The sequence below is a fragment of the Rhinopithecus bieti genome, unplaced genomic scaffold (assembly GCF_001698545.2).
Source record: "Rhinopithecus bieti isolate Rb0 unplaced genomic scaffold, ASM169854v2 scaffold_30846, whole genome shotgun sequence".
Classification (NCBI taxonomy): domain Eukaryota; kingdom Metazoa; phylum Chordata; class Mammalia; order Primates; family Cercopithecidae; genus Rhinopithecus; species Rhinopithecus bieti.
Window position 1 is genome coordinate 2,191,796 of NW_016814438.1, and position 13,493 is coordinate 2,205,288.

Genomic DNA, 13,493 nt, shown 5'->3' on the forward strand with positions numbered 1-13,493 from the left:
TCTGCTTTATTGCTTCTAGTCAACATTGTATGGGAGAGTCTAGCCAGATTGGAAAAGAAGAAATAAAATTATCTATGTAATTTTTAAAATCCTATTTAATTTAGCAAGGTTGTAGGTTTTAAGATTTAAAAGAAAAAATAAATTGTAACTCTCCAGATAAGCACTTAACAATAAGACCAAGCAATTTGTCCATTTTGTCTAAATTGTTGAACACACTGGGTTAAAGTTGTTCATAATATCCTCTCCTTATCCTGTTAATGTGTGTAGAATCTGTATTAATGCCCCTTCTTTCGGTCCAAAACGATTTAGTTGTTTGGTCTCTTTTTCTTTTGATTAGTCTTATCAGGGCTTATTGATTTTATTATTTTCAAATAATCACAGTTGGTTTTTTTATCTATTGTTTTTGTCTTTTCTCTTTCATTTATTTTCACTCTTACCTTTATTATTCCTTCCTCTTTGACTTCCTTTTTGCTTAATTTGATTTTTTTAAAAAAATATTGATTTGGTTGATTTTGCCCTTGATTCTAGGGCATAAGCTTTAGTCGTTGGATGTAGTCATTAATTCTAAGATGTTGCTCAGTGGAATGTCCAAAATTCTCACCCAGTCTGTATAACTTGGAAATATTTAAATTTCAAATATTTGAATTTAAATACTCAAAAATACACTATCTTCCCAGCATCAGACGACTGCTGAAATTTCACTTCAGCTCTTCCAGTCTTCCAACTGTTGCTGTCCATTGGGTTCTTTGGGTATTACCACTTGCATGTACTGTTATATTGTCAGCTAAAGCTCTGAGGGGATTTTTTTAGACAGATTTTGGGACTCCCTTTTCAAGGTTCCTGCCCCAATTTTCAGTTGATCTGGCATTTCCAAATTTCAACTTCTGAGTTTTTTAGAATGGAAAGAATGCTGCTTTATACTGGCACTCTATTCCCCATGTACTGCACAGACTAATGCCCTCATGAAAAAAACCTGGATAAATGTGGATCTTACCCACTATTTTTCCCTTCTTTCTAGAATTGTATACCCTCCTGTGTTTTCATGCTATTTTGGTTGCTTTCCAGGGTCTTCGAAAAGAATCTCTTCCTTGTCCAGAGTTTATAATTGTTATTTGCAACAGGGTCTGTCCAACATAAGCTACTGTGTCACTTCCAGAAGCTAGAAGTCCCTCTTTTATTTTTTGATTATTATCTTTGAAAAGTATGGAATCTTCCTGGATCAACTATTTTCAGCAGATTCATGCAGCATTTAAGTCAGAGCCATATCCCAGCAATTTTTCTGTGTGACACAGGATTTTAAAGACAGTCTAGGTAAGAGATAATAGGTAGTAGCAATAAAGATAGTGACAAGTGGTCAAATTCCATTTTCTTTCATTCAGATTATTTTATGTGCCAATATTCTGTTGTTAGAGAGTTCGGACAAGCTATACGAAACTAAATTATCTTTTCTCTTTCAGCATTTCTCAAAACTTTTAAAATCAAAAGAATTGCATGTATTTTTAGTAATAGAAAATATGCTTTGACAAATTTTTCTTTATTTCCTATTTCCAAAAAGAGCTTATGGTTGTCTGGTGCAAGTATCATAGACATTGCTGATTTCTGGCTACATTTCTATCCCCTCTCTTCCATGCACAGCCCAAGTTCAGCTAAATTGTCTAACATAAATTTTCATAGACGCTATGTAGAGAATTGCTGAACGGAAGATGAGTGGAATCTGTGAGAATAAAGAGTCACCTCCACTGCCTAAATAAGAGATGATTTGTGTAAAGAATATCTAGGAAGAAAATCAATGTTCATGACTGATTAGTCTGCAGGGAGTAATGTAGATGAACTTAAGTTTCTGGCTTGTGCAATGAAATGGATGGTATTGTCAAGCCCTGAGACAGGAAACAGTAGATATGAGAGAGGAAAACATATGTGATTTTCAGCTTTGGAGTATGAGATGTCCTTGAGATTTTTATTTGGAGGCACCTATCTAATATCCATCTGCAGTATTGCCTCCATTTTTTTCTGCACCATATGCCTCTTATCATAGTTTAACTATGAATTTTTTAACTCCCGTTTTTAATAACTAACGCTTCCCAGAAAATAAAGCAAACAAAAGGGAGCAAATTCCTAGTCTGGCATTTTAAGTATTCCACACTCTGGCTTTTCTTTTTTTTTTTTTCTTTAACGTTTCAACCTATCAGCCATTATTCTCTACAGGATGGTGGTTTATAGTGTCCACATAATCAGGAAACAGACAGTTATAGAGAAGGCCTAGTGAAGTTCCATTCAGGCAAAGGTAGTGAGCAGAATATTGTGATTTGTTTGCTTAAAACCTTGAGATGAAAAGCAAGTGAGTAAAAGAAAGACTAGATAGCCAGGCTTGCTGGTTCACGCCTGTAATCCCTGCACTTTGGGAGACCAAGGCGGGTGGATCACCTGAGGTCAGGAGTTCGAGACCAGCCTGGCCAACGTGGTGAAACCCTGTCTCTACTAAAAAATCTGCAGGGGCCAGGCATAGTGGCTCACGCCTGTAATCCCAGCACTTTTGGGAGGCCGAGGCAGGTGGATCACGAGGTCAGAAGATCGAGACCATCTGGCTAACACAGTGAAACCCCATCTCTACTAAAAATACAAAAAAAGTAGACAGATGTGGTGGTGGGTGCTTGTAGTCCCAGCTACTCAGAAGGCTAAGGCAGGAGAATGGCCTGAACCCAGGAGGTGGAGCTTGCAGTGAGCCGAAATCACACCACCGCACTCCAGCCTGGGTGACAGAATGAGACTCCATCTCAAAAAACAAAACAAACAAACAAACAAAGTCAGCTGGGCGTGGTGGCACACGTCTGTAATCCCAGCTACTCTGGAGGCTGAAGCAGGAGAATCGCCTGAACCTGGAAGGCAAAAGTTGCAATGAGCCGAGATCAGGCCATTGCACTCCAGCCTGGCTGACCACAGCGAAACTCTGCCTAAAAAACAAACAAACAAACAAACAAACAAAAAGACTAGGAATTTTCCTTCTTGTACACCTTCATCAAAGTAAGTCTTTCTATTTGTGCAAGTTTAGAAACTGCAATTACAGACTTCTTGGCACTATGGAGCCTAATGGTCAAGCAACCCTGCAATGGAGAGACAGTATAAAAATTATCTGGACAATGTAACACTTTATCACTTGTTCAAAAATTTGAGAGGATGAGAATAAGATTTCTGATATGTGTTATGATAATGTATTTATTGCTACAGTTAGTTATGTATTTTTTGGCACAGTGTTTACCTCCTAATCTTAATAGAGTTAAGATAAAATTCAATTGTAGGCATTTTACCCTTCTATTGGGTTAACGAGTCCAAGCGAACTGAGCAAAGGTTGCAGGGAGCCCCATCATGGCTGAGCAAGACCTGGTGAGGCATCCACTGGCTGCTGGGAGAAGAGCATTAGATGTACCTTCTAAACAGCACTGTCCAATAGATATATAATGCAAGCCACATATATAACTTTAAATTTTCTAATATTTATACTTAAAAAGCAAGAAGAAATAAGATGACTTTCACCCAACACTGCTTCCAAATAAGCAGTATTCTGGAGGACACGAGGAATCCTCAGAAAAATAAGCTCTAGCTCTGAGGTGCTGATTATGGTAGGGCAATCAATACAGATCAAAACATGGCACAGGGAGCTTAACTTCCGAGAGAGAGTAGAAAACCGAGAGAGCCAAGAAATATTTCCCCTTTGACTTATTTTTAACCTGAGTAGCTATCCTATGCCAAGAGCTGTGCAGTTTTCATTTACGCCATGCCAACAACGTAAGTAGGCTCTACTGACCAGGAAGTTAATATGCCCGAGGTATGTTGTCAGTGGAAGAGGCTGAGGGTCACCCAACTTATATCTCGAAATGTCACAATTTGTACAAGCTCTGTCCTGGGAGGCAAGAGTAGGTGAAATGAGCACACTCTATGCCAGGCAAACAAACCTCAACGCTTAGCTGCCCCGCACCTCCAAGGGCCGGAAGCTTCTCGGCCCAAAGCAGCTCCTGGACGCAACGTCCGTCCCGCAGTCCAATCAGCAGCCGCGACCCGGCGCCCGCCCAGGCCGCGTCACGAGTCAGCCAAAGATGGCTGCGCCCAGGCAATTTGAGCAAAGGCGGTAGTGACCTCCGGCGTGGCTGAGGAAGAACTGAGGAGGCACCCGCAGGCTGCTGGGAGGAGAGCATAAGGTACTGGTATTATGGGGGAGGGGGTGAAGTAAATGTCCCGGTGTCAAGAGAAGCAGGGCGCAGTGACACGCTAGCTACCAGCAGCGCTGCGCGTGAATGAGAGCAAGTAGAAGTGTAGTTGGCCCTTTGGTGCTCTCTTCACTTTGCACTCTAGAAGGAAAGACCTTATATTTAAATTAACCCAATAGAAGGGAAAAATGCCTGAGATGAATTTAATCCCAGGTTTACTGTCAATTTACAAGGTGACCACGGCCAAATTTAATTTTCAGAGGCCCCACTTTACCTCTCAGATAGGCCCCACATTGCCTATCTCTCAGAGCTCTCCCAAGAATGACATGAGATAGGTAACACAAAAATCTTTCGAAATATTTGCAGTTTTTACAGGCGGCGTTGTCTTTGATAGGTGTTTGTTATTAATATCGGAGACAAAATGCCCACAGGGGCTGCCCAGTCAGGACTTCTACTGAATTAAGGGTGACTAGAAACACACAGTGTAGAAATGGGTATTTCACAGGACTTGGAACCTCACCAATATGCAGAGAAAAGTAGTGATACCATTGGGCAGAATATGTTGGGGAAATCACTTCTTTTATTTCTGACATATTGCACATACATTTCATATATATGTATATACTGCTCAGTACAATATATACATACTGAATTTGATTATATATATATTCCACCACCCCATACACAAAATCATTCAGAGCTCCTGTACACCGGGGATTGTGTCTTATCATTATTGTAGCCAAGGCCCTCAAAAATTTGACTACCAGAAACCTACACCTAAATTTCTAAGCTGCATTGTCCTTACTAGGTTAACTTTAAGTCTAGAGATATGGAATGTCAATGTACTCAACATTTCCAAATGACCTCTTATCGATATAAAACAGGTAGCAATAAATAAACGAGTGCCTGTAATGTTGTAGGAAATAAATGAGAAAATCTGGTTTCATAAAACCATGTTTTCCTTTGTTTTTACCCCTGAATTTTTTTTTTTTTTTTTTTTTTTGAGACGGAGTCTCGCCCTCTCACCCAGGCTGGAGCGCAGTGACAAGATCTCGGCTCACTGCAACCTCCACCTCCCAGGTTCAAGAGATTCTCCGGCCTCAGCCTCCTGAATACCTGGGATTACAGGCAGCTGCCACTGGGCCTGACTAATTTTTGTATTTTTAGAAGAGAGGGAGTTTCACCATATTGGCCAGGCTGGCCTTGAACTCCTGACCTCAGGTGATCCGTCTGCCTTGGCCTCCCAAGGTGCTGGGATTGCAGGCGTGAGCCACTGCGCCCAGCCTTTGTTTTTCTTAACTGTTACCCTGAAACTTGTTTAATGAGCCAAATCTTTAATTTAAAACTCATCATTCACTATTCCCTTAATTTTGACATTTTCACCCTAACTAGTACAGACATCAACAAACTATTGGCATGTAGGCCATATGCAGCCTATAGCTTGCCTATGTACAGCCACCCAGCTAAGAATGATTTTTATATTTTTATAGTTTTTTAAAAAACAAATATTCAACAAAAGCTGTATGTTACCTGCAAAGCCTACCATATTTACATCTGGCCCTTTAAAGTTTGCTGAGCCCTGATCTCGGGTATACCTAGAAATGAAATTGCTAGGTATGTGTGTTTTCTACCTGCTAAATAATACCAAATTCTTTCCCAAAGTGACTGTACAGTTTGGGTAAAGCTACCCCACATTCTGTAGTTTTAGCTACCCCACGTTCTTGCCAATAATTGGAATTGTCAGATTTTAATTTTAGCTAACCTATGGGTACCTATTGGTATCTCACTGTGGGTTGTTCCCCTGATTATAATGAAGGTGAGCATATTTTCGTGTTTATTGGCTGTTTAACTTTTTGTGAAGTGCCTGTTCAAATATTTTGTCAGTTTTTCCATAGGGCTGCTTACCTTTTTCGTGTTGGTATGTAGTTCCATGTATGTTCTGGGTACTAACTACTCTTGTCAGTTGTATTGCATTTTCTCCCACACTAGCTTATCTTTATGGTATATATTGATAACCGTAGGTTCTTAACCTCAGTACTGTTAGTTTTATAAGTCTTTTATGTTTGGTGCTATTTGTGAATTGTTTAGGAAATAGTTTCAAGGATTATGAAGATATTCTGTATTTCCTAAGAGCTTTATGTGTTGCTTTTCATGTTCTGGTTTTTGTTTCACTTAGATTTTTTTTTATATAACATATATGCAATTTTTTTTCACATTAGCTCTACAGTATTATTTTAGTCTTCAGAAGGTTTTAAAATTCTTCCTATAAATTCTTGAGAAATGATATCTTCATGTTTTTTAAGGCTCAAAATGGAAAATCATAAATCCAGTAATACCAAGGAAAACATAATTGTTGATATATTCAGAAAAATTAACCAGCTTCCAGAGGCAGAAAGGTAAGATCCCTTCTTAAATTTAAAAATACCTTTTATCAGGTGGATTTTCACCATTGATTCATTATCTCAAATTCATCTGGTTTGAGTATAAACAACATGGAATGTCAGGAGGAAATTGCCCTTTTCTTGCCTGGATGAGAGCGTTTAACCATTTTGCTCAATATCATGTAGCTAATTGTGGAAGTTGAGGCTGGAACTCATGTCTTTGGACATATCTAACTGTACAATATTTTGAGTTTTTCCATTAGGCTTGGAGATTAGTAAAATGTAAACATTTACAGACCATTTAAATAACAAAACTTTAAAATAACTTTTAAAATGTCTTTTGTTTCCAGTTCATTCTGTCAGTATGCTTACCAGTCTAAGAGTACCATAGAATACACATAGCAAGATAGAGAATGTCAGAGAAATAGGATCATGACTAAAGATCTTTAAGATATTATTAGAGGGCCAGGCGTGGTGGCTCATGCCTGTAATCCCAGCACTTTGGGAGGCCAAGGTAGGTGGATCACCTGAAGTCAGGAGTTCAGACCAGCCTGGCCAACATGGTGAAACCCCGTCTCTACTAAAAGTACAAAAATTAGCTGGGCGTGGTGGCGGGCGGCTGTAATCCCAGCTCCTCGGGAGGCTGAGGCAGGAGAATCGCTTGAACCCAGGAGGCGGAGGTCGCAGTGAGCCGAGATCACGCCACTACACTCGTCTGGGCGACAAGAGCAAGACTCTGTCTCCAAAAAAAAAAAGATATTATTAAAGAGAAAAACCAATATAGGGAACATACTGATCTTTGCCAGGCAGCTACTGTGTACTTCCACAAAATGTCTTACACTTTGTTGACAGTCAAGAGGGTCTCTCTGAATATAAAAGGATGAAAAGCAGCCGCCCGGGAAGGAGAGGGACAGTGTCTTAAGTAGAGGGAATGGCATATGCCTAGCCACAAGATAGCCAAGGCTTGTGGTACTTGAGTAACCATTGTTACTGAAGTACTAAGGAAGTGGGCATAAGGACCAAGAATAGTTTTGAGCAGGGGAATGATGTTAGCATTTCTAAAGAACATTCCAGCTGCTTTTTGTAAAGCAGATTTGAGGTAGGAAAGAAAGGAAATACAAAGACCAGTAGAAAAACCAGCATGGTAATCCTAGTGAGTGGAGATGGTAGGGGTGGTGACAGTTGTGATGAAAAGAGGATGGATTTAAAATACATTCTGGAAGCATAATCTTGCTATCTTCAGGAATAAAAACTGAACAAATCCCCATTTTGCTGCCACTTATCATCTTAATCAGGGAGAACCTATAAATCAAGCCCAGTAGTGTTCAGAACAAGGATCTCTGAGGGGAAGAAAAAAAAAGGCTAGTAGTAAGAACTTGGTGAGATTTTAAAAGCTCTTTCACCCCCATCCCCACCCTCCAACTCCACTCCCTTCTTCTAGTTGTTTTCCTGAGGTAACAAAAACTTTTAAAGCAAAAAAGGAACTATGTCCATGTTTCCAGGCCAGCAAGATAGGGAAAGTGAGAAAGACTGACAAAAGAAGAGTCACACCTGTAATGGTGTGACACCTGCTGGCTCACATCTGTAATCCCAGCACTTTGGGAGGCAGAGGCGGGCTGATCACTTGAGGTCAGGAGAAGACTAGCCTGGCCAACATGGCAAAACCCTGTCTCCACTAAAAATAGAAAAATTAGCCAGGTGTGGGGGCGCGTGCCTGTAGTCCTAGCCACTGGAGAAGCTGAGGCACGGGAATAGTTTGAACCTGGGAGGTGGATGCTGCAGTGAGCTGAGATCATGCCACTGCACTCCAGCCTGGGCTACAGAGCAAGACTGTCTCAAAAAAGAGTAGATGGTGGCAACTTTCAAGAAAAGAAAGTAGGCTGTCACTGGGTTCTTTACCAAATTAGAAAGAATATATGGAACTGCAAAGTAAAATTTAGTTTAGAAGCAATAAATGCTTGCAATCATTGGCATCTAAACTGGGCAGATGACAGTGTCCTGTTATCTTCGCCTTGTTCCTATTTTTTCTCTTCATTCCCATTTTATCTGCTAAGTTTGAATCTTCATTTCTTCTTGGATTATTAATCAGGTATTTAACAGTTACTTGACATGTTCTCCAGTGTATGGAGCTTTCTTAATATCAAAAACTTCATTTTCTGATCTACAGAAATACTTTCACGTACGTTTGTCGTTTGTTAAACTTGGGCTACTTCATGTCTATTTCTTGTGTTATGTCTTATCAAAATCATGAGTTTTTAGTTGGTATAGGTACTTTTTTGGAAAAGTGGCAAGGGGCTGCTAGGTAACAATTTTGTGCTAATTTTTTTTTTTTTTTTTTTTTTTTTTTTTTTTTTTTTTTTTTTTTTTGAGACGGAATCTCGCTCTGTCACCCAGGCTGGAGTGCAGTGGCCAGATCTCAGCTCACCGCAAGCTCAGCCTCCCGGGTTCACGCCTTTCTCCTGCCTCAGCCCTCTAGTAGCTGAGACTACAGGCTTCCACCACGCCGGGCTAGTTTTTTCTATTTTTTAATAGAGACGGGGTTTCACCGTGTTAGCCAGGATGGCCTCGATCTCCTGACTTCGTGATCCGTCTCGGCCTCCCAAAGTGCTGGGATTACAGGCTTGAGCCACCGTGCCTGGCCTGTGCTAATTTTTAATTAAAATTTTGACTTCAGCTATGGGAAAAATCTGGTTAGGAGAGCAAAGTTTGCTATGCAGATTTCACTTGTACTACTTTTTATTTATTTGTATATGTAACATACTTGTAAACAAATGGACTTATATATAACATGTATATATGTATTTTTTATGTATTTTATATATATGTAGGCAAATTATTTACCTGAGCATTGGGATTTAAAATGGGGATAATACACATTTCACGATTGTTATGATGAAATAATATTTTAGAGGAAGTGTTCAAGTTTTTTATTTCCCCAACCCCCACAAAAAAACACAGGTTTTCACATTTACATGGTTTTTGTGGTTGATAGTTTCTCCAGGCTGTCATCACTAATTATTACCTATGTACCTCAAGTTCCTGAACTGCCGCTGTCTTGTACTACCATGAACATTTTCATACACTTCTGTTATATCTCAAGTTTACATATCTTTCTTCTCCAGTAATATTTAACTATGTTAACCTTGAAGATAGAAGATAATTTTTTGTGCCTTTAGCACTGAGTCTGCTGCATACAGTGGGGTTCTCAATGATAGGCATCATGACTGCAGTGTCAGATAAGAAAAGTAATACCTTATACAATGTTAGGAAGCTTAGAGTTCCTAGAAAAGCTATTTTAGATGAGTGTAAGCCATAGAAGTTAGAGGGGGTACTGTGTGGCTACTATGGCTAGTTAAGAGTAATGAAATTTTAAGATTGACTGTATTGTAGATAGCAATGCAAGCAGTAAAAAAGCTAAGTAGTAGTCTGAAAAGTTTGGAGTCAATATTTTCAATATTCAGCAATCATGTTAGGCATTACTTTTTCCCAAAACTGAAGAATGCATAGGACATAGGTTAAAAGTTCATACATAACCTTGGCTTCAAATCCAGTTCTACCACTACCTCAAAACATCAGTTTATTTCTCATCAATGGGTTATTATAAAGTACCTAGCATAGGGTATCGCTTAAATGTTAGTACTCCCAATCCTGACACTAATGTTTCAGGGAAGAGTGAAAGGAAACACATTAACTCCACATTATTGAACATCATCTGTGTCAGGCTGAATACATCTTTGTATCCATTGTCTTCCGGTTGTTTAAAGACTAGTGTAGAAGCCTGACATGTAAATCAGTGATTATACAAGATAGTACTGTCTTGTAATGTGTTGTGCTAGAGAGGTAAGTATTATGGGAGCTCAGAGGAGAGGCACCCACTGGCTGCTGGGAGAAGAGCAAAAACCTATATATAAAGCAATTTTTAAGATTTTGGTTCTATAAGGGATACATGTTATATCCAGTTAGTGTATTCCCAAAATCCTATTAAGTTCCGTAACATGTGTCAGAGTCGGGAAAGCTCTCACACACACAATAAAGCCAAAGAAAAAGGTCTTTCTTCTCACCCTTTCAGGAATCTACTTGAAAATGGATCAGTTTATGTTGGATTAAATGCTGCTCTTTGTGGCCTCATAGCAAACAGTCTTTTTCGACGCATCCTGAATGTGACAAAGGCTCGTATATCTGCTGGCTTGCCAATGGCAGGGATACCTTTTCTTACAACAGACTTAACTTACAGATGTTTTGTAAGTTTTCCTTTGAATACAGGTAAATTCTACTTCACTATCACCAAAGAGTTTGCCTTAGTATATGTTATTTGCAGCTTTAGTCCATACTTATTAATTCAGGTAGCTATATGCTGTAATGCAGTGTTTAGATTAAAGATTAAATCTTGCTAGCCTCTCTGTGGCAAGTAATTCATATTAGCATGGTCTACCAACCAAGATGCATATACAGCAGTTCTAAATACTTTCCTTTTTAAGATGGAGTTTTGCTGTTGTTGCCCAGGTTGGAGTGCCTTGGCGCAATCTTGGCTCACTGCAACTTCCACCTCCTGGGTTCAAGCGATTCTCCCGCCTCAGCCTCCTGAGTAGCTGTGATTACAGGCGCCCACCACCACGGCCGGCTAATTTTTTGTATTTTTAGTATAGACAGGGTTTCACCATGTTGGCCAGGCTGGTCTCAAACTCCTGACCTCAGGTGATCCACCCGCCTCAGCCTCTCAAAGTGCTGGGATTACAGGCGTGAGCCACTGCACCTGGCAATACTTTCCTTTTTCTAACATATCTTTCTCATTGCTCATTTAGAGTAAGAAATATTTGGAAATCCATATATATATATGGATATATATATGAAAATCATATGGAAATATTATATATATACAAATATATATAAATATGTTGGCTACCTTAGATTTTTTATTTATATTTTATAGAGAAGTTCCTTAAAGGGGGAAAATATTTTTATGAGAATATGACTCTTTATATAGTAAATCTCTTAAAGCACTAAATGCATATACAATGTTTATCAAATACATGGAGAACTGATTTCCTTTTGAAAATTTACCATGTGTGCTGAATGCTTTGAGTATAGTTAATCATAAAAAATCTTTTTTTTTTTTTTGAGACAGAGTCTTGCTCTGCGGCCCAGGCTGGAGTGCAGTGGCCAGATCTCAGCTTACTGCAAGCTCCACCTCCCGGGTTTACGCCATTCTACTGCCTCGGCCTCCGGAGTGGCTGGGACTACAGGCGCCCGCCACCTTGCCCGGCTAGTTTTTTTGTATTTTTTTTTTAGTAGACGGGGTTTCACCGTGTTAACCAGGATGGTCTTGATCTCCCGACCTCGTGATCTGCCCGCCTCGGCCTCCCAAAGTGCTGGGATTACAGGCTTGAGCCACCGTGCCTGGCCAAAATCTTTTAATGATTTCAAATAAAGATATTACCATGGGTGCTAGGGAAGCCAGTCCATCTAAATTTTATTTTCTGTTAAGTGCTGCTCCAAATTTGTTTAAATTGGACGAGTATTTTAATTCCCATGACCAGTGGAAACAATTTCTATGATCAAGGGAGATCATAGAAATTGTTTGAACTATTTGAATTGAATTGAACAGACTGAATTGCCCATTGAATTGAACAGACTGAGTGAAAATATTAGCCCGGGTCTGTTGATAAAAAACAAGTGCAGAAAGCTAGCACCAGCCCAAACCATGAGATTATTATATCTACGTTCAGAACAAATTACAGAATTTTTTTCCTAAAATAGTTTTATCAATCATTCCTAGCTATTTTAAGTTACTCATAGATGTAATTATACCTTTTATCATGCTTTGTAGAATTACATTTGATATATTGCCTGAAAAATACCTGTGATACACAAAAGAGGATCTTACATTCTTTAAATTATGTTTGCTTGATTATCATAACCTTCATTTCCAGAACTAATTTATTTCCTAGGTGATTTGGATTGTGAAACCTGTACCGTAACACGGAGTGGACTGATAGGTCTTGTTGTTGGTGGTCTATACCCTGTTTTCTTGGCTATACCTGTAAATGGTAGCCTAGCAGCCAGGTAGGAAATGAAAAACTTTTTATAATATATGATTACCTATAAAACTCACAACTTAAAGCAGCAAATATATTTTGTTTTTAAGTCATTTAGACCAAAGGCAATGTTACCCTCTTGATTAGAAGTTAGCAAGACCTGTTTCTTCTTATAATCAAATTCTACTTATCAAGAATTTCAAACAGTTCTACTTGGTGTATAGTTCAGGCTATTAACCTTAATTTGTGTACTAAATACTAAACTAACTACAAAGCTGCAAACAGTATTATGCATGAAACTTCAGTCATATAAACAATTATCTTGGATGAGTTTGAACACTTGCACTAAAGGAAAATTCCATCAGAAAATGTGTAGCTATTATATTAGCCTTCTATTCTAAAATAATTCTGGCTATTCTCTGTTGAACTCTTGGATCAGCAATCTATGCTATATATAGCCTTGAAGCAAACTGGATAAAGAAACAAAATAAAACAGTTTTTAGGATTAACAGACACTGAAGACCTTTACCTTAATCTTTAGTTTCATCTTAAGACTTCTAGGACTAATATATATCATAGATAGGTTTGCTACTTGATCCAACAATCTTTTCTATTGAACTATCTCAATGTTTTCTTACAGGTATCAATCAGCTCTGTTACCACACAAAGGGAACATCTTAAGTTACTGGATTAGAACTTCTAAGCCTGTCTTTAGAAAGATGTTATTTCCTATTATGCTCCAGACTATGTTTTCAGCATACCTTGGGTCTAAACAATATAAACTACTTATAAAGGCCCTTCAGTTATCTGAACCTGGCCAAGAAATTCACAGATTTTAAACAAATATGTAAACAAAAATAAAATGGTAAAAAGAG

The 13,493-nt window shown here is 38.8% G+C and overlaps 1 protein-coding gene across 1 annotated transcript; it reads left to right on the plus strand.

The window, feature by feature from the left end:
- The first annotated feature begins 4,018 nt into the window (after nt 1–4,018).
- On the plus strand, nt 4,019–13,493 carry TMEM126A (transmembrane protein 126A). Its single transcript, XM_017850878.1, has 5 exons — nt 4,019–4,193; nt 6,506–6,598; nt 10,653–10,846; nt 12,532–12,646; nt 13,259–13,493. Exons 2-5 carry the CDS (start codon nt 6,513–6,515, stop codon nt 13,455–13,457), a joined length of 594 nt encoding a protein of 197 aa, XP_017706367.1. The 5' UTR covers nt 4,019–4,193; nt 6,506–6,512; the 3' UTR covers nt 13,458–13,493.